The sequence below is a fragment of the Sceloporus occidentalis genome, unplaced genomic scaffold (assembly GCF_023333645.1).
Source record: "Sceloporus occidentalis isolate IW3139 unplaced genomic scaffold, rSceOcc1.0.p SCAF_41, whole genome shotgun sequence".
NCBI lineage: Eukaryota > Metazoa > Chordata > Lepidosauria > Squamata > Phrynosomatidae > Sceloporus > Sceloporus occidentalis.
Window position 1 is genome coordinate 6,170,473 of NW_028317021.1, and position 24,675 is coordinate 6,195,147.

Consider the following 24,675-nt stretch of genomic DNA (forward strand, 5'->3'; position numbering starts at 1 on the left):
CTTGCAGCATTTCATCATCTTCATTGAGGATGCTCTTTTTTCTATTTCTGCAAAACTGACGTTGTACAGTTTATGTATTAGTAGCCAGATTTAGGATAACCAAGCTACGTTAACCTCCTCCTTGGTAAACGCAATTTATTTTTTGGATTTTTCACAGGCATTTCCTGAAGTGCTTAATTTACCTTGCTGAGTTTGAAGTCCTGAATATTCCATACACCTATGAATCGTTTCATAGCACGCCCAAAGAGGGAATGATCAAAGGATTGTGGAAAAACCATAGCCAAAAACCCATGGTAAAATTGCTGGGGGTTAGATGTTGGGAGTGGGGAAGACAAGCCATGAATGAAGCATAAGTTAAAACAGTGCCTGTTCTCCTACTTACAGTAGCCTTTAAGACAGGAAGGAGTTAGCTGAGAAGCATCTTCATAAGCATCACTTTTTGGGGACTCCTGATTCTAACTCATTGTTATTTCCCCCCATTCCTTCTAATGCATGATAACAAGACTATCAAGTCCACAGAAAACATACTGTTCTGACAGAGTAATAAAAAAACCTGGTATTTAAAACAGTATAAACTCAATTTTAGGTTTCTAAGAGCTAAATCCTATTTGAATCCTTCCCAGAGTAGCCCCACTGAAATAGATGGGACTTCTTAGCCACCACTTATGTGAATCCCATTTATTTCAGTCTGTTCTAGTTGAGACTAAAATTGCATTAGCCCTAAATACTGAGCAATAGGAAAACTCTTGTCCGTTGGTTAGCTTTATTTGGGAGCAATGTCTTAATGTTGTGTTAATAAAATTATTTGGTTTTTTCAGGCAGTGAAACTGATGACAGAGCTTAGTTTAGAATACAAAGTGCACGACTCTCTCCTTTGGAATGGTTTGTTGCAGAAACTGATGAGTTTCAAAATGGTAAGGATTTTTTTTTTCTTCCTTGGGTGGGTAAGATTTGTCTGTCATCTGCACTTCTGTAGAAGGATGGATGCGTTTGTATCTGTAGCAAATGCAAGAGCATCTCTATTAAAACAATGTGCAAAGGGGAAAGGTCCTCACTCATCCTCCTTTTTGCTGGTGTGTCTAGCACAGGGATGGCGAACCTTTTAGAGGCCGAGTGCCCAAACTCAGTGGCGTTCCTGCACCGGGTGACAGCGCATGCTCCCCCTCTCTTCTTGACAAATGAAATGCCCACACTCCCTTCTCTCACCCAACTGCCGTGAGCCATGCTGCCGAGAGAGGCTCATTTAGTGGCTCCATCCCTCATGCAACCCCACCTCTTCCTTGGCACTGCTTGCCAGCAGCTGCCATCTTGTGCACCCCCTCTCTCCTTTTCCTGGATGGGGTGGTGCATGGAGAACATGCCCGCACCCCCCCAAACACACCCCTGTGACACTACTGCCTTGCTGGCGGAGCAGGTGCCAGGGTCTGTAGGTTTAGTGAGCTTGAGAGAAACGCCTTTCCCTCCCTTTTCCCCTAAATCTAGGGCCTCTGTGGTGGTGGCATGTGTGCCCACAGAGAGGGCTCTGAGTGCCCCTTCTGGCACGCGTGCGATAGGTTCGCCACCACTGGTCTAGCAGATCCATCTTAAAGTATGAACTTCCAGTTTCTAGTGTACAGTTCTGAGGTACATTTATCATGGAAGTGTGATCTGTCATAATAAGATTTTTTTAAATTAACTCTGAGTAAATAGCAAAGAGCTAAAGGAAGGGCTGCAGACTTTGAGCCAAGAGTTAATTATGTTGCTTTGGAAAGACATCTATTGCTGCACCTTCCCAATTTTTAAAAATCTCTTCTATATTTCAGATCCGTCAACTGAGGAGAGTTTTAATGGAGATTGCTGGGATCTATTCACTATGGCAGGTGTGTAAATGTTTTCTCTTCCAGAAAGTACTGTATTAGCTCTTTCTAAACAGTTTATCAGCAGTTTCTTGGAAATGCAAGTTGTCTTCCTGAGCCAAATCACTCTGTTTTGTTGTTGTTATCATGTGTCTTCAAGTCAACTCCAACTTATGGCAACCCTATTGTAGAGTTTCTTGGTAAGATTTCTTCAGAGGAGGTTTGGAAAATGAATGACGTATATTGGTTTTGTGTGTGTTTTCACCTATATACATTGAGCTAGACTGGGCATTACTTTACTGGGAAGGCAGGATAAAAATGGGATCAGCTATATGAAACTGGGATAAAAACATTCACTTTAGGCAGAGGGCTGGCCAGTTCTCAGGAATCTTCCATGCCCTTCTTTTGCACTTTGCAGAACTGGTGGCTCTTAGACCCAGGAAACCCAAGGGGTGTTTCGTTACGAGGGCTAGACCGACTTATTTTATTTATTTCGTGGATTTCCCACTTTTCTCCCAGTACGGGACCCAAGGCGGCTTATGAATCCTGAAACAGATATAAAGCCATGCAATTGCTGCAGTTTTAAGTCCCATTATAAGTGCTTCCTCACTGGTTGTGATTTGGCAAAGATGCTGTAATCCAGGTACTTAACCATATGAACAGTGCCTTTCAAGGCTGGGTACAAGGTTATAAAGTTCAGAAGGGGAGAAAAACATCATCCTGGCTGTAGCTGAGTGACATTTGGCTCCTCTTCTCCCAGAAGTAGTTTCTATAATCATCTTTTCCATTTGGCTGCTGCAGAGGGAGAGGTAAGACAACATTGACCAGTTTATCATCTTAGCTGGATTGTAAGACTGCAGGAAGGAAGTGGATAGAGCCTGAATCTTTACATATATTTAGAAAACTGTAGCATTGCCATGATGAAGACGACGATTTAACTTGAGTGAGGAATCAATCAATGGAAAACCCTCTCCATGTTTTCATATTCCACTAGCCATCATGTATATGATTCTCAAGTATTTTAAGATCTATCTGAACTTTCCACAGATTCCAAATTTCAGCCGAGCTTGGCAAACTGTCATTTGGACGCCGTTTCTTTCAGGTCAGTTTTGCTTTTTCTGTGTGTGTGTGTGTCTCATTGCACGACAAAGTTAACACGTGCAACTGGGGTATGCTTTAGGCAGAGCTGTGCATGTTTCACACAGGCCATTGAAGTAATAGGGCGGTTGGGTGTCAAATGCAGCATTGTGGGGATGTTGGGATTTCACACCAGTAGTGCCTGAGCCCAGTGGCATTGCAATATTCACACTTCACAGAGGTGAGCAGTTTCTCTCTTTTGTGTACCGAGAGACTACAACCATCTCTGTCTAGCTGAAAACCAGTGACCTGTGAAGCTAAACAAAATATATTGTGAAGAAACCATTTTGTTGTGTCTGTTTTTTGTTTTAAAAGCTGCCTCTCCATCACGTCCTAGTCAGTTGGAAGCATACTTGGAGTCTTTCAGGTTACTGTTGATGTAAGTAAAGACGCATCTTCTGTGGCATAAATGTAATGTTCTGCTCCTGAGAAAGGTACATGAGGTAGAACTCCAGGAAGAGAACCTTGAATGCCTTAAGGAAAACAGATGTTTTTATATACTTGTACAACTAACTCTCATGCAATTTAAGACAGGGGTTATTCTGTTACTCTATAAAAGAATGGTAACAAATGTTGGATGTCCTCCTTCCCAAAAGGTGTCCTGTCCTGATTCATCTTGATCTCATTGGGACTGCAAAGCAGTATGCCCAGTTAGAACTGCCTGCTTTGGCTTTAGGGTGTCTATTGCTGATTTGGCAGCCTGAGAAAAGAACTCAAGCGATTCAGGTGAGTAAATATGCCCTGGCAAGTGTAGTCCTTTTCTATCAAACTGCTCATTCTTCCAAGTAGTGGGTATCTTTTTTTGAATTAGTTGGTGAAGCTTCTGAGAATCCGATTATTCTAAATCCCTCATGAAAATGCATATCCTAGGAATCCATAGCACGTAACCATGGTAGTGTAAGTGGAATCTAAATGCTATCATTGTGTAGTGTGGAAGGGACCTTAAATATTCGTGTATCACAGCAAGAATTCTACATTTGCAAGTTTCAAAATTTAGTTTCCTGACACTGATAAAGGTTTATGTGGTGTCTAGCCGCCACCTGGATGCAAAGCCCATCCTCCTTTTAAGCTACCCTTATTACTTGTTGATTCAAAATATTTTAGTCATTAATTTAACTAAACATTCATAAAATGTGTTGGTTCTTTAGTTCTGTCTCTCATTTATTAAGCTAATTCTGGAAATACTAACACTAGAAGTCCAACTTAGGTCAGTCACTTCAATCAAAAACAAAGGCAATGTCATTGCCCCTTTTTTGACTGAGAATTTCCAACTGAATTGATGTTAGCTAGTTAATTTTTCTGAGTACCTCCATAAACTACATATTGCAGGGTTCATTAGATCAAGCCAGGACAAAGTGGCCTAAAACCGAGGTACCTGCATTGTGCACATATTGCAGCTATTTTGTCACAAACCTGACAAAATGCTTCAAGGTCTTTTTCTGGGTTGCCTCTGCAAGTGAGGCGGTGGCATCTAAGTGATGGTCCCCTATTTTCAGAATTATCTCCCTTAAGAAGTTCATTTAGCACCAACTTTTGTCTGTCTTCACTTTCTGCCAGGATGTATTATCTTTTGCATACTTTTAAACCTTTGTTTTAACTTGCTCTTAATGTTATTTATATTGTATTTTTGTGTTATTGATGGAATGTTTTTACTGTTTTGATGCACACGGAAGAATAAAGGTTTAAATGATCTGATTCTTTTGGGTTTTGACAGGGATTCCTGGCCTCATGTCAGCTTGAGACGGTTGTACAGCAGGTAGAGGAATACATGAGCCACGGTGAGGTAGCTGCCTTTGCTTCACAGGTATGATACTTTCAATCTCTTTGGGCAAAATAAGATCTGAGAAAGTTGTCCCACAATCTCTAGATTTAACCTAAATAACTCTTTTGTTACTTTCTAGATTAGGCATTTGATTTTGAACTACAGATCAAATGCAAAATATGAAGACAGTGCTGAGAAGATGCAATCCCTAGGGAAAAGTGAGTGATCACAGACTTTTTCTTTCTTTTGTGTTGGGTGGATAGAAAATGCCCAATTCTGCTTTGTTGATGTATATAGCTTGTGTCACATGAATGTGATGAGTTTAGATAGGTAGTAGTACTAAAAGCTTTGTCAGCTGAAAGAATAGGAAGAGGATACTTTATGTGCTTTTTAAATAGACGAGGAATGCAAAGAAGGCTGAGGAAGAAGCAGGAGTTCCCTAGGTTCCAACAGACCTTTAGGCCATATGACCCCCTGGCAAGCAATAGGCGATAACTCATTCCATCCGGGCTCCTTTCTGCAGTCTGAAAATGTACTGGATCCCAGTGGGATGGGTTGCATTAGGTCTGTATGCATGTCTTAAAGAGCATTTGAGTAATACTGCAGTGTTTGATTTGATCTTTTTTAAAAAAATTATTATTATACAGCTTACCTTCCACAAGAAATTAACATTAAGGGTGAAAACCAGACATAACAAGCAACCAGAACCCTCACTCTGTAAAAGATGATGCTGTCAAGTCTCTGAAGTCACTTCTGAAGATCAGTTATCTTTGTTTTCTTCGTTCCAGTACTTTAAATCCTATTTTTCACTATCCCTATATATCAGTCCGGAAGAATGTATCATTCTGTTACTTCATCAATGGCTGGCAAGTCCAGAGTTCAATAAATATTTTATTTACCTTCTAAGGACTTTCAGTCAATACAACTTTTCAGGGAAAGCTACATTCCACACACGATCTAACCAATTTCTGATAGATTAGTCCTTCCGATATTACCTCCCAATAGCATAAAAAGTTATTCATGACTTACGTCTTTGTTAGCCTCCGTGAATATGAATAAGGAAGCCCTTCTATTATGTATGATTTGGTTTGTAATTTTCTCTGATGAGTCTGATCCAAAACTGTTCCAACATTGGATCAGTGAGCGATCTGTGTTGAAAGGACCCAAAATGTTCACTTCTTCAGCACTTGAGAAAGTTCCTGATTCATTTTGAGTATTTTAACAGGTACCATCTGTGCATTATTTTTACCATACTTTCTTTGTATTATTATTATTATTATTATTATTATTATTATTATTATTATTAACCTTTATTTATATAGCGCTGTAAATTTACACAGTGCTGTACATACAATCTTTTAGTTAGACGGTTCCCTGCCCTCAGGCTTACAATCTAAGAATTGTACTATCAAAATTATTCATATTTGCAGATGGCTCTGACTCATGATAGCCCTCCATGCTCTTTTTCCAACAACAGAGATAGAACCTCAAGGCATACAGGTTGCCCCTGCGTTAGGTCCAGTGGAACATACTACTGTGTGTAAGTGTTTAGAATTAGGCCACATATATACCAAAATGTGCACTGGATTGTGGCCTAAAGGAATACATGCTCTTCAAGGAGGCCTCCTGGTTGCTGGTACGGTATTGGGTAGACTTCACCTTTCCTGCCCAAAGGAAATATGTACTTTTCACATAGTGCAAAATTCAGATGTCTTCTAAATCTATAGGCTAGATGTAGCTTACTATTACCACTATGTTGTTTTTATAATGTGTATATGTTCATTTAGACCCCTGGCCTCTTAACGCTACTCCCTCTAATTTCAGCTGCTGATGTATTTCTTCTTTATTTCTTCACAATGATGTTTTTATATAGAGTAAACAAATTTTTTGAGCCTTTGAAGATTAATTTACTAAATGATCACAACATGTTTATCCTTTCAACAAATTTAACTGTACCAGAACAAAGTTAAACAAGTGTTTATTTTAAGAGCAGGAAAGGTTCATGTGAACACACAACTTTCCTGTGCACTTTGAACAGTATTTACAAGCAGTATTTAGGCAAGGAAAAGAATCAAGCCAAGGCAGACATTATAAGAAGCCATGTACTCTAAACGTGCTTGTCTACAATAAAGCAAGACGAATCAATTCATAAGCAAATAATATTACAAATACTGTGGACCTCTGGGTGCCTACTGGGGAAAAGGACCAGGAGACCGGCAAGTAGACAGACTTGCTTTAAGATTTCTTGTACTCGATTCTTTCTACTTTGACGTCATCACCAATTAGCTGATAAACATAAGTAACGACAGTGGAAGCTTGAATATCCATCAGCACAAAAGAAGGGATGATATTGCTGTGGGGAGAAATTTGATTTTATTAACTACTTTTAAGATACACATTTAAAGCCCCTTTGATTCCACTGGAACCTGCAACTTCAGAAAGTCCAAGGGATCCTTCCCTTTCTTAAGCAGGGGGACAGGTGTTTGCCCCCCAAAGGCCCTGCCACCTTTGGTGTCACCCATTTGCACCAGGTCTGAGACCCCCTCTCTTGAAACCCAGCTTTTTATTCAATAAATGGTTCTAATGATGCCTGTTTCATCTTCTGCTACCACAGTCTTACATTCCTTCACCCATCAAAAGCACAGCAAAACACCTTGGCCCCCCTATTGAAAAAAAGTAATTTAAAATCTTGACTTTCTTTCAGTTACTCTCAAAGATCTCTCTACATACTGATTGCACAGACGAACATGGCTATATCTTTGAATTCTAATTATTCAGCAATACTTAAGTCTACGTAAATAGTACAGTTCAACAATAAAACCTCATGATCAGAAGTGGGCAGCCATATGTACCTCAGTCAATTTAATTGGCAGAATGTAATCAAGACAGCCAAATTGCCACCTAAATATCATGTAACTCACTTTTCCAAAGCACTGTATGCTCCTGTTGCCGATCCAGGGTTGATATAGAACTTGTTTTCATGTTCAAATGCCTCAAATTTTTGTGTGTGCCCCGAGATCAGGATGTCCACATCAAACTGCCTCTGGAGTAGTGCCAGGCTCGCCACATCTCCCCATGGAATCACTTGATGGCCATGGATCAGTCCAATCTTAAATTGCCCAACAGTTACAACTTTCTGTTCAGGGTAGTTCAAGTTCTAGAAGTTAAAGACACTGCATGTAAGTTACATATACAGAGAAGGTCCTTCATTATTCTCTTCTCATTCATTTCCTAGGAAAATGCTGTCTTGCATTCATACAGCAGCACTGTGCCATCTTGTGTGCTCAAAAAATTAGGTGAACCAAGAGACTGGTCCTAGATTTCAATGGGCCAGGCAAATATAGTGCATACATATAGACACACCGTATTCCCCACAAAGAAGCTACCTCTATGTGACAGATTTTCAGGGCAAATAATTCCTTAACAAATTAGGGCCGGCATCCTTTAAGTGACATACACAAGTCTATGTCCAACATACACCTCCATGTTTCTTTTTGGTCCTTGCAGAGATCAGTATTCTCTTCCTCCACAACAACCAAAGCCTCCCAGTACTCACTGTTTCACTGCAATGGTGTCCCCTTCCACCACCATTAAGTGGCTGGTAGATAGTGGGGGAAATTGGATAAGTAACTGGTCGTGTCCTTATAGGCAGATGCAGATTGACTGCATCATCTGCCAAAACCTCTTCATGTTGTCATCACTGTCAGTCCACCTGTAAAACTTCTACACTACAGTGAGTGATAGATACACAGAACAGCGCAGATCATAAATGCACCATACCTCATCAAAATCCCCTCTAACCACATGAACATCACCAGCCAGGGTCTTGAGATAGTCGTAACTCTCCTTTGTGCAGAGGTTTCCAGTGCAGAGAATGTGCTGAATTTTTCCTGGAACCAGCAGTTTCTTGAATTTAGCTGGCAGACTGTTGCAGCGGTGAGGGATATGAAGGTCTCCCAACACTAACACCAACTTACAAAAGGGGAGAAAAGATATACTCAGGTCTATGATTTTCAAGACACTTCCATTTATGAACAGATTCAACACAGTGCTGAAAGCTAGTAAGTGTTCATGTCTAACACCCTGGCAGCCCCATAACACTTCAGAAGGGTTGCATTTTTGTTGTGATTTGTAATATTTCTTTCCAAACCCTACAGGATTTGGGTAGAAAAAGAATAAACTGTTTTGATTCCACTACATATAAAATGAAGGCCAATGACACTGCATGTGACTTCATTCAAGCAATTTCTTTTTTTCTCTGAAGACATCAGTCAAGTTGTCCCAGTTTTTTTTTTAATATTTTCCAATATAGATGTCTCCTGAGCAATAGAGAGACTCAGCGTTGGAGGGGTGCTGTAGACAACTGAATCCAAATAACAGCAGGAAATCCAGAGGTAAAACATGTCTGGAAAATGGCTGTTCTATCTCTGCTTGAAGATCTCTCCTTGAGACAGAGGTTACTACCCCTCTAGGTCACTGGTCCTATTGCTGAACTGTTCTTGTTAAAAGGTTTCTCCTAGGATTCAGCTGAAATTTATCCTCCTTTACCTTAAACCTATTAAAACTCTGAGTTCCAGATTGTTGCAATCACATTACATGTGAATCAGATGTAAATAAATGTGGGGTGCCATAGGCAAACTAAGCAGTGACTGCACCAGGGTGAAAAACCTCCAGGTGTTTTGGACTACAGGTCCCACAATCTTTTACCACTGGTTATGGGAGCTCAAGTCCAAAACATGGGGAAGGCCAAAAGTTCCATAGCCTCTGGCTACTTTGAGCCCTAGAGTATCCTACCTTCAGCAAAAGGAAGTGAGGATATACACCTACCTTTGCCTGTTAGAAAGATAGAGCAACCATCCAATCCTACTCACTGACCATAAGAATGTCAACTTGTATGGCCAAAGTGCTAACATGCAACAAGCCATTGACAGGCACCCATACAACAGGAACACAAGCCCTGAACCCTGTTATCAAGGGTCTTACCTCAAGGAATCTTTGACTGCCCCACCTAGGAACCTTGCATGTCAAACAGGATTCTGGGCAACGTTCAAAGGCATAGAGTATTCACATGGGGCTCTGGCCGAATCTTCAAGGCAGGGATGGAAATCATGCGGCCCTGCAGTAGCTGGACTGCAACTTCCAGCAGCCCTAATCAGTCATGCCAATGACAAAGAATACTGGAAACTGGAGTTCAACAACATCTGGAGAGCCTCACGATTTCCATCACTGGTGCATGCTGTATGTACTGGGAAACGCACCCAAAAGCACTGCCTCTTTGCTTTTGACCCTCCAGACATTTTGAACTTCAGCTCCCAGAATTCCTGACCACTAGCCATGTTGGCTGGGAATTGAAGTTCACAACATGTGCAGGCAAAAAGTTGATAACCACTGCCCTAGAGTACACTTCATACTCCCCTGATGCTGCCAGTGGCAAGGAATACTGATAATAGCAGAAGAGCTCTTATTCTGCTCCTTCTATTGAGAAACCACTGATATGCTTATATGGGGAATGTCTTAGTTTAGATCAAAGCACCCCAACGAAGCACCTGTTAATGCGAGAATTCAACTGCACCCCTGAAAGTTTAGGTGCCGCACCACCTGCAGGCAACATGCCTTTGTCCTTCAAATTTACTGAAGTCTTTTAGCAGCCACTAAGAGTTGTTACCTACCATCACCAATGTTAGCAAGAGGCCAAGATGAACAAACTTACTCTGTGCCCAGCCTTATTGGATGAAGAAGTTGATTGCAGACAAGGGGGCGGGGATGGAAAAAAACAGGGTGAGACATGAACAATGTTAAATCAAAAAGGAAGCAACAGAAAAGGAAACATCTCAAGCCAAATTAATAGGCAAATCAACAATGAAATTTGAAGGTTAGGAAAGGAAATGTTAAATAAATAAATAAATAAATCTGATTTATGCAACAGATGCCATAAGGTTGAATGGAAGAGCTTTTTCCAGCATTACCTGAATGCAATGGTCATGATCATTCTGGGTTTCCGATGTGCCCGCAAGCCTTATCCCCCTTCCTTCCCAAGGCCAGGGGTGGGAACTTCTGCATGTAAATCAGAACTCCCTGTGTGCAATAACTTCCCCACATCACCTTCAGTGGAAGAAAGAGCTGTGCCCGTGTAGAGATGCCAGTGGTATTGTTTAATACGCAGCGCCAAGATCAGTGCTCACACAAGACCTCCAGAGGTACATCAGAGCACAAACATCACCTTGACCATTCATTTCAGAACAATTCCTCACATACGTCATTTTAGATCACAACCAAAAGCACGTTTCTGTAAGAACTAGGTTGTAATTCACAATACTGTCTTTCTTGCCCTACTATAACCAACCCCTTGCAATCACAGCTGATGGTAACTCCCTCCACTTAACCCCTTTGGTCTGGATGCTGGTCCTACCTTCCAAAAACCTCTTTTCCAGAGAATGGGGAGGGCTGGGGTCCCATCCCCTGTCACTGGAAATCTTATCCTGGCACCCCTTGGGGGTCTCTTAAGATTTCACCAGGCATTGTTTCCAGGTCTTCAAGCATATATGTCTAACCATATGGGCCAGAAACTTGTCCTCCACTGTGTCCTAGTTTGGGGGGAAATGCAGGATACAAATCAAAGAATGCCATTTTCATTTATTTTTTTCAATTCAGTTTTCTTTATAAAAACAAAGCAGATTTTCAAGAGGCTCAAGAACTGTATTCTCCACATTTTCTGGATTTTTACAGAGACTCCACACAGAGGCTGACATGCTATTAGTGATTTATGTGCACATAAGTCTTTTTGGATGGGGTGCCAAGAAATCTTGCTCTTGTGCTCCATCCAAAAACTTCCCATACCTGGCAACCATCAAACCCTAAGGTGGGCTGCTGCTGCTCCTTCTCACCAGAAGGAAGGGGGAAGGCCATTCAGACCATGAAGATCTGGCTGCCCTGAGCTCCTGGAAGAAGAGAAAGGCAGATGCACTCCACTTGAGAACACACCCTCATTTCTTCCCAACTAAGCTGAGACCAGGTCCTTCTCTATGGTCTGAATTGTCTATGCTCCTTGCCTCCTCTCCAGTAAGCAATAGCAGCAGGGTTTGACAGTTGCAGGGCAGCGGCAGCATACAAAAACGTGCATGAAGAGCTATACACACACATGTAGGGTCTAAACTATATGGCCTAAGCACTGCAGAAACAGTCTGTCTTTGCTCACCTTTTGCAAGATGCTATGCATAGCTGCTGCAGTGTGAAACTATCTGTAAGGAACAGAAAGGCTCAAGCTGTCTACTCGAGACAAAACTACTTCTATGAGGCATAAAATCCCCCTGCCCTAAGCAGCACCGGCACTTATTTTCCTTCCTGACTCCCACCAGAGTTGCATGCATTACATCCCGACAGAGGACACCCAGGCCATGGTGGCTCATTGCATGGATTCATCATAATGCTTCCAAATAGTTAGCCAAGCATCATTATATGAGAGAGGTTATGCCATAAATACCATGAATGCAAGTGAGTTGTGTATGGCAGGAAGGGCATCAAAATTACCGTCGATGTGCAGCAGGGCAGAGTCAGAAGAAGCAAAGCCAAATGTTGGGAACTCCTAGCGGATGTCAAATTTGCTGGGAAACTGATCTGGCAAACAAATGGCTCACGGAGATAACTGCCATTTCCCCCCCAAAACCATTTCGTATTTGTCCCTCAGGTCTGCAAGTATATTCCACACATATAAAAACTAGTCCTTCACAGCAGCTAGGAACTAGGAATTAGTAACTTCCATTGAACCAAAAGAATTGGTACGTTCCAAATTGGCCCATTCTTCAGACTGAAAAGTCCTGTTGGGGGGGAAATGATGGACTCGCCCTCCCCCCAAAAAGCATTAGGACACTGGTGATGTGCTATACATAACATGACACAGTGAGGCAGCTACATCATGGAGGTGCTTTCCGATTCTCTGGGGACAAGAAGCAGAGGGCCAAGGTTGGTCAGGGTTTAAAGCCAAGCATTGTAGCATCTCTTTGCCCATCTGCCCACCAGGGTCTCAGGCAGAGGAGGAGCTTTCCCCTTCTTGCCACTGAAAAATAACAAGGACTGAATGTAGGACCATCTGCACCCAGGATGGGCAATCTAGTCCGGAGCTACAGCCCCTGTGCAGTCAATGCACTGGACTATAGAAAGACAGTTAGTTGGGCTTATTAATGGCAATGAGGGTATTCAACCAAGGGATTTCTTGACTAGGTCCAAACAGACAGGCCAAATGGAGCAGCTTTGGGCCACTTTGGAGATGGCGCACATGTCCTAAGAGGCCGCAAGTTGCGCTAAAGCCATGCTCTGGTCTTAAGGCTCCATGGGACAGAACCCTGGAATGTGTAGTCTTTGTGAGGCACCGGCCGGGCTCTTGTAAAGCTACAAATCCCAGGACTCCAGAGGATGGAGCTGCAGCCCTTCAAGTGGTGTCAGCCTGTGTTATTTCTACGGCGGCGGTGGTTGTGAGCCTTCCCAGTCGTCGCTGACTTACGCAGACCCTATCCTGGGGTTCTCTTGGGAAGATCTGCCTTGGTCCCCTGAGGCTGAGAGAGTGTGACTTGCCAGAGGTCACCCAGGGGGTTTGAGGGCCAAGCTGAGTCCAGCCATCTGCAATCCGGTTGTCCTCTTTTCCGACCGCCTTCTGCTTTGCTAAGCATTACGCGTCCAAAGTACGGCAGCCTCAGTTTAGCCGCCGCGGCTTCCAGGCTGAGAGAGTGTGACTCGCCCAGCGCAGGTGTCCCCAAAACCTGACCCACATTCGTGACCCCTCAAGGGTCACAAGTGGGAGTTTGGGGGTGATGGGCTCAGCCTTTTCTTCTTCACCCATGAACCATATAGATCTGTAGAAACACCCCCCCCCCTTTCAACTGCTGCTGACCCACAGCCAGGCTGTTTGGGGATGATGGGGACTGCAGTGCTGGGTTGGGAAAGCCTGCAGTACCATGGCTGCATTCACATTGGAGAGATCGCTCCAATGATCTCTTTTCTGGCTCCAGGCTGTGGAATTCTGGGAGTTGGAGTTTGTTGTGGGCCCAGAGCGGAGCAGAGCTCCGCTCTGGGCCCCACAACAAACTCCAACTCCCAGAATTCCACAGCCTGGAGCCAGATACAGTTAAAACTCTACTCTGGGCATAACATACTCCAAGTCCCAGAATTCCACAGCCTGGAGCCAGATAAAGTTGAAGCGGGGCCAAACCGGGTTATTTCTCCCGTGTGGAGCTTCTATTCCCACCTCCTTCGCCCAGAAGCACTCACCATCTTGGCCCCCTCAGCGCCGTTCCTCGCAAAAGCCCTGCTTTCCGCCGCTTCCGGTCTCCGCCAAACCCAAAGTCCGGAAGCGGAGTCGGTCAGGCCCCACAATGCACCGCGGGGAGGGAGGGCGCCTGTCAGAAGCCGGGTGGGCGGGGCTCGTTGGCGGACGGAGGCCACATCCGGGTCTTCGGCCCTCGCTTCGTTCGCCCCGCCCCCCAGCTAAGTACCTCAGGAGGCTTACATCCGGGTCTTCGGCGCTCGCTTCGTTCGCCCCGCCCCCCTGAGCTAATTACCTCAGGAGGCTTTTCCCGCCTTTTGGGAGGCGCTTATAGAGCAACCGTTTCCCTCAGCTTCGGCGCTCGCCGTCGCTTTCCGCACCATGAAGTGCGTTATTGGCGGTGCCCATATTAAAGGTGAAGGGGCCGCCCCGAACTAGCATTCCCAGAATTCCATAGCGGTGTCCAGCCGGATTATTTTCGACCCAGTGCTTCCTTTCCACTGAACAGAGCGTTCCTCACGTTCAAAACAGAACACGGAAACCTCTAGTATTTGAGGAATTCTTTTTCGTCAGAGCAATACATAGGCAATAATCAGGGAACGAGAACGAAACGCCAGTCACTACACTAGCAGTCGTTACTATTGATTCTTTGAAGTACCTCAGCAACTTGGGTCCCAAACACACTGCAGAAATAACCCAGTTTGAGACCGCTTTAACTGCCCAGGCTGAGTGCTAGGGAATCCTGGGAATTGGAGTTGGTTGTGGCCCCAGAGTTCTCTGACAGAGAAGGCTCAGTGTCTTACAGAAGTGCAATTCCCAGACTTTCATAGCATTGAGCCAGGGCAGTTAAAGTGAGGTCAAACCGGATTGTTTCTGCAGTGCAGAGGCAGCCTTGGGCACCCATTTGCAAACGTGGGCCTAAAATGCTGTTTTATAGCGACGTTGAGATACTTCAAAGTCTGTTTGAGTCAAAACAATCCCTCCTTGTAAAACATTTTGTGTAGAGCTACATAGATGCTTCTAAATCCCCTCAAAAGCCCCATATTCTATCTGTTCTTAGGAGGTTTCTAATCGGAGAAGACGCCAAAGCCACAGATGCCAGTGAAACGTCAGGGAATAAACTCTTCTAGAACATGGCCACAGAGCCTGAAAAACCCACAAAGAACTATAAACTGAGTTGCTCGTACAGGAGTATTGCACATGTGGTGGCGCATTCAAGTACACAGAGTAGTACATGAGCGCACATTGACTCTATGTTGTAGATTATATATATATATATATATACACACATATACTGTGCGACCCTGGGAAGGAAGGAGAGTATACCCCCAACTCTCTTCCATGCCAGCATTCTCTGAAGATGCCAGCCACAGATGCAGTGAAATGTTTGGAATAAACTCTTCTAGAACATGGCCACAGAGTCCGAAAACCCCACTAAAAATATCCTTTCAGCCATTGGTTCTAGACTCTGGCTACGCTGGTTAATACTTTGCTCTGAATTGTATTTGTAAGCTCCACCTGCTTCCTAATTATTAACCATTTTTAATTCATGCTTTCCACTATATGTATACAAGTATATCTCTCTGCTGAGTGCTAGAGAAGCCAGGTTTCCCCAACTTGGAGAATCATTCCCTTAAGCTTTGTTATGTATATTTAAGGCGGAAAATCTGTGTGCACTGCGCACACATCTTGCCATCAATCCCATTTAATTCAATTAGGCTTCATTCTAAGGGATATAAGAAGGTTGCCCTGCATATCGGAATGTAACCACACTTTTAAAAAACCTTTCTTACAGTTTTCGGGAGGGCTATACATGCCATGGCACGGATCAGTGATGGCTTTTGGTTCGATCCAATTGAAAAAGGAGTAAGTATTTTCCAAGTTGAGAAAAGCACAGCTGGGATTGAATGATGATTTAAGGAGAAAATTCCTACCCTCCATTTGTCGCAACTAGTCCTGTCGTCCCACTTTGTCAGATGCTTTTCAAATGCCCTGGTTTCTCTCTCTTCCTCCCCCTTTCCCCCTTTGCCCTCGGCTTACTTCAGTTGTTGCCAACAGAGTTGAGATGTCCAGCTGGGAAGAGGAGTGGAGAAAAGCTTGCCCTTCCCAGCGGGTTCAGGCAAAGGCAAACTGCTGCAGCATTGTGTTTTCTTCCTCATTAATAACTTTTGCCATCTTGCCCACTCTCTGATGTTGCTTGGACATACATGTCCTGGTTTTCATGTGAAATGTGGGAGGGTATGGAAAATACACTGTAGAACTGTGTTAGTACAACATTAGTACAGTGGGACCTTGTTATCCGCTGGGGTTTGGTTCCAGGATCCCCTGTGAATAACAAAATCTGTGGATGCTCGAGTCCCATTAAATACAATGGCAGAGCAAAAGGGTGTCCCTTATGTGAAATGGAAAATCAAGGTGTGCTATCAGGAATTCATACTTGCTTTGGATATTTTCAAGCCGTGGATGCTTGAATCCGTGGATAAAAAATCCATGGATAAGGAGGGCTGACTGTACATCTAATGTTCAAAACATCATTTGGTTCTTGCCATACATTTCTGTTCTAAAGAGCTCCACAGAAGGCCTGCTTCCTCTGAATGGGATGCCCTGCTTGGTGTGTGCTGACATGGCACAGGGCTTTTGCAATTGTGGTACACCTTCAATCCACCAAAATATACAATTGTTATCTGGCAAACCATATTTTCTGAAGCCATTTTCACACAAGAAAACTGTAGAGGACCACTCGCTCTTCCTACTAGCATTCTTGCCCCTAATATGTTGGTATCATCAGCATTTTGTTTGTGTGATTATGAAAATCATAAAATCTTCAAGATTGCCATGTTGTATATATTTTTGCCTGTCTGTGTCTTAATGCTGATGTTGTTTCATGGGAGTGAAACATTTCATCCTATTCACAGCTTTCCCTGAGGGCAGTGAATTCCTCCAGATCAGCCTATGCCTGTGTCTTCTTTTCATCTATATTCTTTCAACACTATTCCTGCAGAAATACACCTGAACGGAATCAGCATAAAAACCACATACGTCTTAGATGCAAGTTAGTAATAAAGGTAAGTCTCACAAATGAGACAATATATGCTATTTTGGGCTACAAAATTAGTTTCATTTGAAATTCTCTGAACAGTGAGATGGCTTAATTGTATGAGGGAGATCTGACAAACTACAGACCAACGAAAACTGTGTCCATAAATGGTGCAGAATTTTCTGCTGTCAAAAATGTTATATTTGTTATTGCTGTTAAACTATTTAAATGAAATGTAGTTTTCCATTATTTTTTTTTACGTTAAAGGAAACGTTATCTAAAACAATCATTTGCTGCTGATGGACTTTTTAACCTGTTTATTTATCCTGAAAAGATTAGTATCTGAACCTTTTGTTATCTTTCGTGCTGTATTTTCAAAGAATGTAGCATATTTCAGTTGTGTTTTTATATGTTCAGCTGAGTATACTTTGAAGTACATATGTCTGATACAATACAACACACTACGGTAATTAATATATTACAACACTAGCTGTAGTATCCCCCCAAAAACACAAAACTGCTAGCTCTGATCTTAAAGAAATTACTGTATTAATCATACTCTTTGTATTTCAGTCAGTCCTGCCACTGTTTCGGTGCTTGAACACACTGGAAAGGAACGTAGAGAAATGCACCATTTATACAGACTTTAAGGACTGCTGTATTGTTTTTCAACTTTTCTGCAGACATGGTAAGTCAATGATCTTGTGAATCCAGCTACGGGCCAGAAGGTGGTAGAAAAAATTAAATAAACTGGTGTGCTGAGTCTACTGAAACCCTTCAAAGGTTAAAGGAAAACTTAACAAACATATGCACATTTTCAACAGTGAAAAAACAACAACTACTGCAGCTATTACTCCTACAGATGTTATTAAAGGTGCACAAAAAATGAACTAATCCAGTCAACATTGTTACCAATTGGTTTTACATGCTGTACACATACCTAAGTGCCTAACTGATGCTTTTTTTAAAAGAGGTGAAGTATGCAGGGTCCACCAGAGAGCACAAGGTACACCTCCCCCCCAACAAGCTATTAAAAGGAGATTAATATGAAATATTATGACATTCAGATACTTGTCATTTGAGATAGCAGTAAATATCTGCTAAGTTCTGGTGCACACAAAAGTGACACCCCTAAAGACTATTTCAGTGGCTTCTCAAGGCATATGCTCTGTTCAACAACCTGGCCATATTCAGCTGCTTATATGATGCTGAGCCCATCTTCTAATTCTTCCGCTCCTTACCTCTTTGCTGTTGTGTGACTTCAGGTTGTTTCTGACTTATGGTGACCCTATCACAGCATTTGCTGGAGCTGAGAATGTGTGACTTGGTGGGTTTCCGTGGCTGAGCAGACCTTGGTCTCTAGAGTCATAGTCCAACACTCAAACCACTACACCATGCTGGCTCTCATAAATAGCAGTATCTTTTTTAAATCCCCAAAAGACAAATCCAGTTAATGCCAAGAAATTTATCTCATGTCATGAAGAAAAAGAAGTTATTCAGCATTTATTGAAGGGATTATGAAGATAGAACTCATATCACCCCGTATCTTCTCTCCTCAGGTGTTGTGAAAACTCACAACCTAGCTTTTCAAGAATGTGAACCTTTGCAAGCCGTGTTTGCAAAACATCTGTGTCCCAACGTCCTGAAGGCAAGGTCCAGGTAATGGAACAAATGCCCTACTACCAATTAACTGGATATCTTATAGATCATCATTTGTCAATTAAAACATAAAATGCTCACCTCTCATTGCCAAAACACCCTGTTCTCATGAATCCAGTGCTGAAATTGAAAAACAAATGCTACTGGAACCACACCATATTAAAGCACATATTAAGCACCCATTTCCCCCTTCAGCATGGGGCTCCTGGCCAGTGAGAGGCAATTGGACTAACAGAATTACTGACCATCTGACTTTCTGGTCAGATTTCTCCGTCCCCCACCCCCTCCAGCAGGTATTCACCCACAAAGTACAACAGGCACTAAAATGCTTTTCTGCTACTAGCAACAGGAGGTGCTCAGCAGAACAGGAAAAATGTGACAGACCTATTTATAGGCCATTATTGCCATCTACTGTAAAAGATTGGAATAGGTAGCAAGTAAAAAGGATGGCACCTCAAGCCATGAATACAAATTCCTGGCCTGACTTTGATCTCCTTAAAAGGAAGAAAGGGGGGAGGACTAAAATACAGGACCTAAGCAGAGCAGTAGAGGATTGGGGGAGTGTCTTTTCTGTTTGAGGACACTTAACAACAAAGCACCGCTTTTAAGACTCACTGGTTTTTATTTTTGCATGAATTTTCATCCATATAAACCAATTTCCTCTGATGCTCAGACAGACCTCAAGTCGATTTTGACTCATGGCGACCCTGTGGATGATGCTGTACAGAGTGATAAATGCTCCAGGTCATTCATGCTGGGCCTTAGCCCTTTATTGGCCTGACTCAAGGCACAGAGAACAACACTCCAAACATTTAGACAGGAGCCATTGATAGAACTTGTTTATTATTTCTTATGGCCCTAACCTCTGGCCTAATTTTTGTACTCTTTCTTTCAGCATCTAGCCTGAAGAGGCATTCTGGAGAACTTGAATGCATGCACACTTTTCTACCATGCTGGTATTGCCCAGCTGTGCGTTTTGGCATTTGTATTTGCCTTTCTTCCCTCATGAATCATCAAATCTTTTTATTTATTATTATTTTTTTATTTTCTGGCACTCATCGTCAGGTTCAACTTTTTTATTTAGATGATACTATGATATTCTGATCTGAAGAACAAGTAAATAGTAGTGGAATTCACAGCATGTTGCATTTCATTTTAGGTCAGGCTAAAACTGTTTGCCAGTTTGGGGCTCCTAATGTGAGACACATGGAGCAATTTGTAATCTGAAAGAATGATCCCATTTTTGTGTTTCTCAGGCAACTTTCTGATATATTGATTCATTTTCCAAACTATCAAGAAGAAGTAACTTTATCTGTAACGCCTCTGAAAGTGTGTTTCAAGACTTACACTGAAGATGAAATGGGTAAGGACCAAACAGCTTGGGACTTCAGTACTTGAAAAGAGCACCTCTCCCGATTTACCCCAGTTTGAAAACTGAAGTCAATGGGAGGGGCCATCCTATGAGTCCTGCCAAATGGGTCAATATACTGTGGGTGTATGTGAGAGAGGGCACCCAGTTGTAGAATACCATCCCCTTATGGTAGCTCCAATGCTGCTTTCAGTCTGGCACCAAGTAAAAACATGGCTCAATTATGGAATGCTCTACCTGCCTTAAAGGGTGGGTCGACACAGATCCCCATCATACCGCCCCCCCATATAACACATGCAGCCATTACAATAACCTCAGTTACTGGTATTCATCCCTCCTTTTTAGGTGGAAGCATTACAATATTTGGTGTGGATATATGCCCAGTTACCTAGTGCCATAGATATTGTTGCAGGTTCATTAACTCACCATGCACATGGTATTCTACTTTCAATGAGCAAACACCCCAGTTCTGTTTTATGTACCAATAATAACTAATGTAGAGGATTCTCAATAAACCCCTTTAATTCTTATTTTCTTTACTGTTATACTTCTTTAGTTTTAATCTCTGCCATAATTCTGATTCTTTCCAGATTTTGCTATTATAATGCATACAGAAATACATCTCAGTCCAGAAGAATTTGAATACTTTCAAGTTGGAGTAGACTCTGAAATCACATTTTGCCTTAAAGAGTTACGGGTAAAGTTGACATTTGCTTGATCGCAAAACATGTTAAAAAGATGACATAGCTATACTCTTGCATGAACACTCTTAACTACCCATGTTGTTTAGAACCCATTGGCCAGCTTGCTACCCCCAACTGGCCCTCAAGCTAATAACAAAATAGCCAGTTGTTGTACCTGTAAGAGGCTGGATCAGTAAGTTATAATAGGTATCTAATGCTCTGTAGTGTTATATTTGAGTTAATGTACATCTTTCACTTGTAATTAGGGACTAATGGCTTTTGCAGAAGCTATCCATGTTCCAGTTGCTGTTCATTTTGATATGCCTGGAAGGTAAGTTGACACACATTTTTTACAAGGTATGTGGTGTTTCACTTCACAGTTTTAGAATTCCAAAATTACCTTTGCTAAACTTGCAATTAAACTTGTTCAAACCATCAATGCATTTTTCATACAAATGCATTAACATTGATTTATGTGGAACGTGTGGATTATGAATTGTGTTGCCAAGTGTGTATAAATCTAAAGGCCACCTTTTGTACAGTAATTTTCACAAACAGTATTTTCAAGTAAGAAATGCATGTATGTATCAGAGACCGTACACACTGGCCTCAACCCAGCAGTCAAGTGTACTAAAACACATTAATTTGGAAACATTTAGTAACTACACTATGCAACACTATAATTAATGGGAAGCTGAGTAATATCTTATTAACTCTCTCCATTAGAGAACAGTTTCAAGAGTCATCTCACTTCTCTCTCTAGAGGGTAAGGGCACACCCACTATTTCTGTAAATCGGAAGTAATGAGAAAGCTGACAGCTCAACCTTTCATTTACTTTTACAGGCCAGTTGTTTTCAGCCTTGAGGATACAGTAGTTGAAGCCAGTTTTGTTTTGGCTACTTTAGCAGATACTTCTGAATCTCTGCATCTTTCCCAGGGCCAGAGAAGGTAAGAGTTAAAAGCCATTTTCTTCTTGCGGAGTGCTAGCCAGGTACCTTCAAGTTCAGGAGAGGATATAATTGCCACTGCACCTCATGTTCCAAATACATAAAGAATGTTATCTCACGTGTTTGCTGCTTTTACTAAAGAGCATTTTTTATCCTAGGAATTAATTGTCCTCATCAGTATAGCAGCTAAAGCAGCCATGTTTGTTCAGTATTGTGCAGAGATGTGACTCGTGCCTTCTCCAGTTTTGTTCACATGCTAAAGAGAAAGCCAGAATTTGTCAGAACATAGAATTGGGGTCTAAGGGGAAATTATTTATGCAGCCCAATCCTGTGCCTATTTCTTGTTAATTTATATATTTGTGTATTAAGGAACATAGGAAACTTTTAGTGAGTCACACCTATGGTATATCCAATACCTTTTTGTGGCAGAAAGGCGGGGTGTAGATTGCAGTAAAGACCTCAGCAAATTCCTCAGCTAGGAAATGTACAGATGATTTGCAGGAATAGAGAAGTATACAACACATATCCAGTTCTGTGTAATTTTAGGAGCCCTGCATTGGAGAGCAGTAATCAAGGCACCGTTTCCAACAGAAACTTGCAAGACCCAGAAACAGCCAAGAATCCAGCAGACAACTTTACCATTACGGCAGAAGCTCAACCATCTAGTCCTGGCTATAGTAAGGTAAAGGGGAAAGCCAAAGAGGAACCAGAATTGTTTGTAAATGAAAATGCTTTATACCTCAAAATAAGGCACATTTGTGTTGGTATTAAATTGGTATCATGTGGTATAAGAGTGGATGCCAGTCAGGAAACAGCTGCCCAAGAATCCCATGGGACACTGACTACTTGTAAATTTTTGGATTTTGGTCAAATTGTGTAGCAGTGCTGGAGTAAAAATGGTAGTAGCACAAGCCAACATAGGCCATGCCGCATCCCAGTAAAACAGTGTTTGAAACTGAACTCTTCCCCATCTGTGCTTTTTTCACAAAGAGTATTATTTAAGCAAGTATTCCTTCAACTTTCAAAAAATGAAAAATATTGAAATGAAGACTATTTACTGAAATCATTTTTATGCTGCTTTTCAGCAGCAAAGAATCCCAGAATGTCTTATGAAGGATTACACACAGACATAGGACACAAAAGGAAAGGGAGATGAAAGCAAGTTACCATGTTTTTGTAAATGTCAGTCTGAATGGAAACAGTTCAGGGGGAAGGAGGCATTCTCTCAATTGGACTGATCAAGTGACTCTCCCATCTGTGCCTCTGCTCCAGCCAGATGGAACAGCTGAATTGCCTGGGAAAGGGAGAATTGCAGGCAGGTAAAGGCCTCAGCTGATCAGATGACGCTCCTGCACCCATCTCCCTTTCAAGTCATCTTTTACACATAAGCCTGTAACCATTGTGTATAGCTGGTGCATATGTATATGTGAAATTGAAGGCTTGGGCTGATACACTTTCTTGCTAACTTTTCTAGTTCTACTCCTTGTTCTTTGGAGCAATTTCATCCAGTGAGGAGGATGTAACCAATGCATTGCATACTTTGGCAACAGCAAGTGACACTGAAGATTTTGGCAATTGACAACTCTCTCCAGCATTTTAGTGACGTGAAATATCTGCTAAAAGTCCTTGTCTAAATAGTTGTGTGCTTAGTATCCCGATTTTTTGGCTTGATTTGGATGTTGGATGCCATTGTTTTATGTTGATCTTTATGTTAACTTCTGGAAAAATTATTTTATTTTCAACTTGTCACTAGTGTAACCTTTTCAAAGGTACTCATAATTCAGACATATCAGGTCAGATTCACTTCAGTTCATATTTTCTTGCCCTATCTGCACTTACCTTAATGTTTGAGGGAATTCTTTTGTGACTGGGTAAGTGGTTGAATGCTGAAAATTCACAGGTCCAATTCTTTCTCCCTCTTCTTTAAATGAAGTTTTATAAAATTAACTATAGTAGATGAAATAAATCTAGTCTAAGTGTTTTGCAAAACACTAGATGCTGTTGCATTTGTCTTGGAATATAGCAGTGAGTTAGAATATTTTAAAGTGTAGAGTCTCACAGGTACTCCTCTCCCACAAGCACACACAGAATGCTTTTGGCTCTTTCAGCCCTGATAACAAGCAGTTACCCTCAGCAACCTAACAAAGAACAACTAGTGCCATGCTGCTCCCTGGGCTCTGCTTTTCTTTAAACGCCACTTCTCTTCAACCCCACAGTGAAGAAGAATGGGTACTGAATTGCCATTGAAATTTCAGTGTGGTAAAACAGACCAGCTAGTACAAGCAGAGAATTCAGGTCATTTCTGCAGCAGATTTCTGTTTACTGCATGCCAAAAGAATGACTCTAAGCTTTTCGCAAGAAAAATAACTGGTACTTTCCCCATCAGCCAAATTCCTCATTACAGGTTGCTGTTGTTACTAGGCTAGTTCGTGATCTTACCACTCCCCATCTCAAGAAATTTTAATGTGCATAGTTCAACAGGGACTTCTGTACAAGCTCCCTGGAGTGAAAAGAACTTGTGCATGGGCAGAGATGTGTTCTTCTATTGTAGAAAAACCCTCTGCTGTGATGGAGGTCGTACACAACTTCCAAAGCAGAGGATATTACTGTGCTTCATGTTTTCTTTGCATTTTGGAAACTGAAAGGTACTGAAATTTATAAAATCACAGAACTTGGGAGATGCTCACATTCAAAGATTTTTTTTGTAATCTGTATAATTTGTAGAACATTCATCTTTTGTCTTTCATACTTTGACAGTTTGAAACAAATTTTTATCCCTTAGGCAATGACTTACAGGAAACTGTTGTTAATACAGATCATAATATCCTTGGAAAACATCAGTCTTGGCCACATGTAACCATGTACATATGATTCAAAGCCTGAATAAGTCCAGAAAAATGGAGCAAGCAAAGGTTAACAGTAACATAGAACCAGGAGTAGCTACAGACATGACAAAAATATTCCTGTCTCCAATCACTATCATTTAAAG

At 41.9% G+C, this 24,675-nt stretch overlaps 3 protein-coding genes across 5 annotated transcripts in view; 2 read left to right on the forward strand and 1 right to left on the reverse strand.

The window, feature by feature from the left end:
* Window positions 1–5,723, forward strand: part of LOC149290061 (kinetochore-associated protein 1-like) — a 38,518-nt gene extending 32,795 nt beyond the window's left edge. For all 3 annotated transcript variants that reach the window (XM_089490060.1, XM_089490062.1, XM_089490061.1), the window contains exons 54-62: window positions 158–293; window positions 819–914; window positions 1,803–1,859; window positions 2,883–2,937; window positions 3,288–3,351; window positions 3,569–3,698; window positions 4,687–4,776; window positions 4,874–4,952; window positions 5,382–5,723. In XM_089490060.1, coding sequence (XP_089346186.1) covers window positions 158–293; window positions 819–914; window positions 1,803–1,859; window positions 2,883–2,937; window positions 3,288–3,351; window positions 3,569–3,698; window positions 4,687–4,776; window positions 4,874–4,952; window positions 5,382–5,428 — 754 coding nt within the window. In that variant the 3' untranslated portion in view covers window positions 5,429–5,723. The remainder of the gene's footprint in view (window positions 1–157; window positions 294–818; window positions 915–1,802; window positions 1,860–2,882; window positions 2,938–3,287; window positions 3,352–3,568; window positions 3,699–4,686; window positions 4,777–4,873; window positions 4,953–5,381) is intronic.
* Window positions 5,724–6,695: 972 nt separating this feature from the next.
* On the reverse strand, window positions 6,696–14,145 carry VPS29 (VPS29 retromer complex component). Its single transcript, XM_089490064.1, has 4 exons — window positions 13,996–14,145; window positions 8,515–8,706; window positions 7,656–7,891; window positions 6,696–7,087 (listed from the first exon to the last, which is right to left on the reverse strand). Exons 1-4 carry the CDS (start codon window positions 13,996–13,998, stop codon window positions 6,970–6,972), a joined length of 549 nt encoding a protein of 182 aa, XP_089346190.1. The 5' UTR covers window positions 13,999–14,145; the 3' UTR covers window positions 6,696–6,969.
* A 123-nt stretch (window positions 14,146–14,268) lies between these two features.
* On the forward strand, window positions 14,269–24,674 carry RAD9B (RAD9 checkpoint clamp component B). The gene is made up of 11 exons (XM_089489807.1): window positions 14,269–14,405; window positions 15,786–15,856; window positions 16,906–17,055; window positions 17,601–17,715; window positions 18,587–18,686; window positions 19,943–20,049; window positions 20,646–20,752; window positions 21,005–21,069; window positions 21,583–21,687; window positions 22,233–22,368; window positions 23,161–24,674. The coding sequence occupies exons 1-11, from the start codon at window positions 14,372–14,374 to the stop codon at window positions 23,263–23,265; spliced, it is 1,095 nt and encodes a 364-aa protein (XP_089345933.1). The 5' UTR covers window positions 14,269–14,371; the 3' UTR covers window positions 23,266–24,674.
* The last annotated feature ends 1 nt before the right edge of the window (window position 24,675 follows it).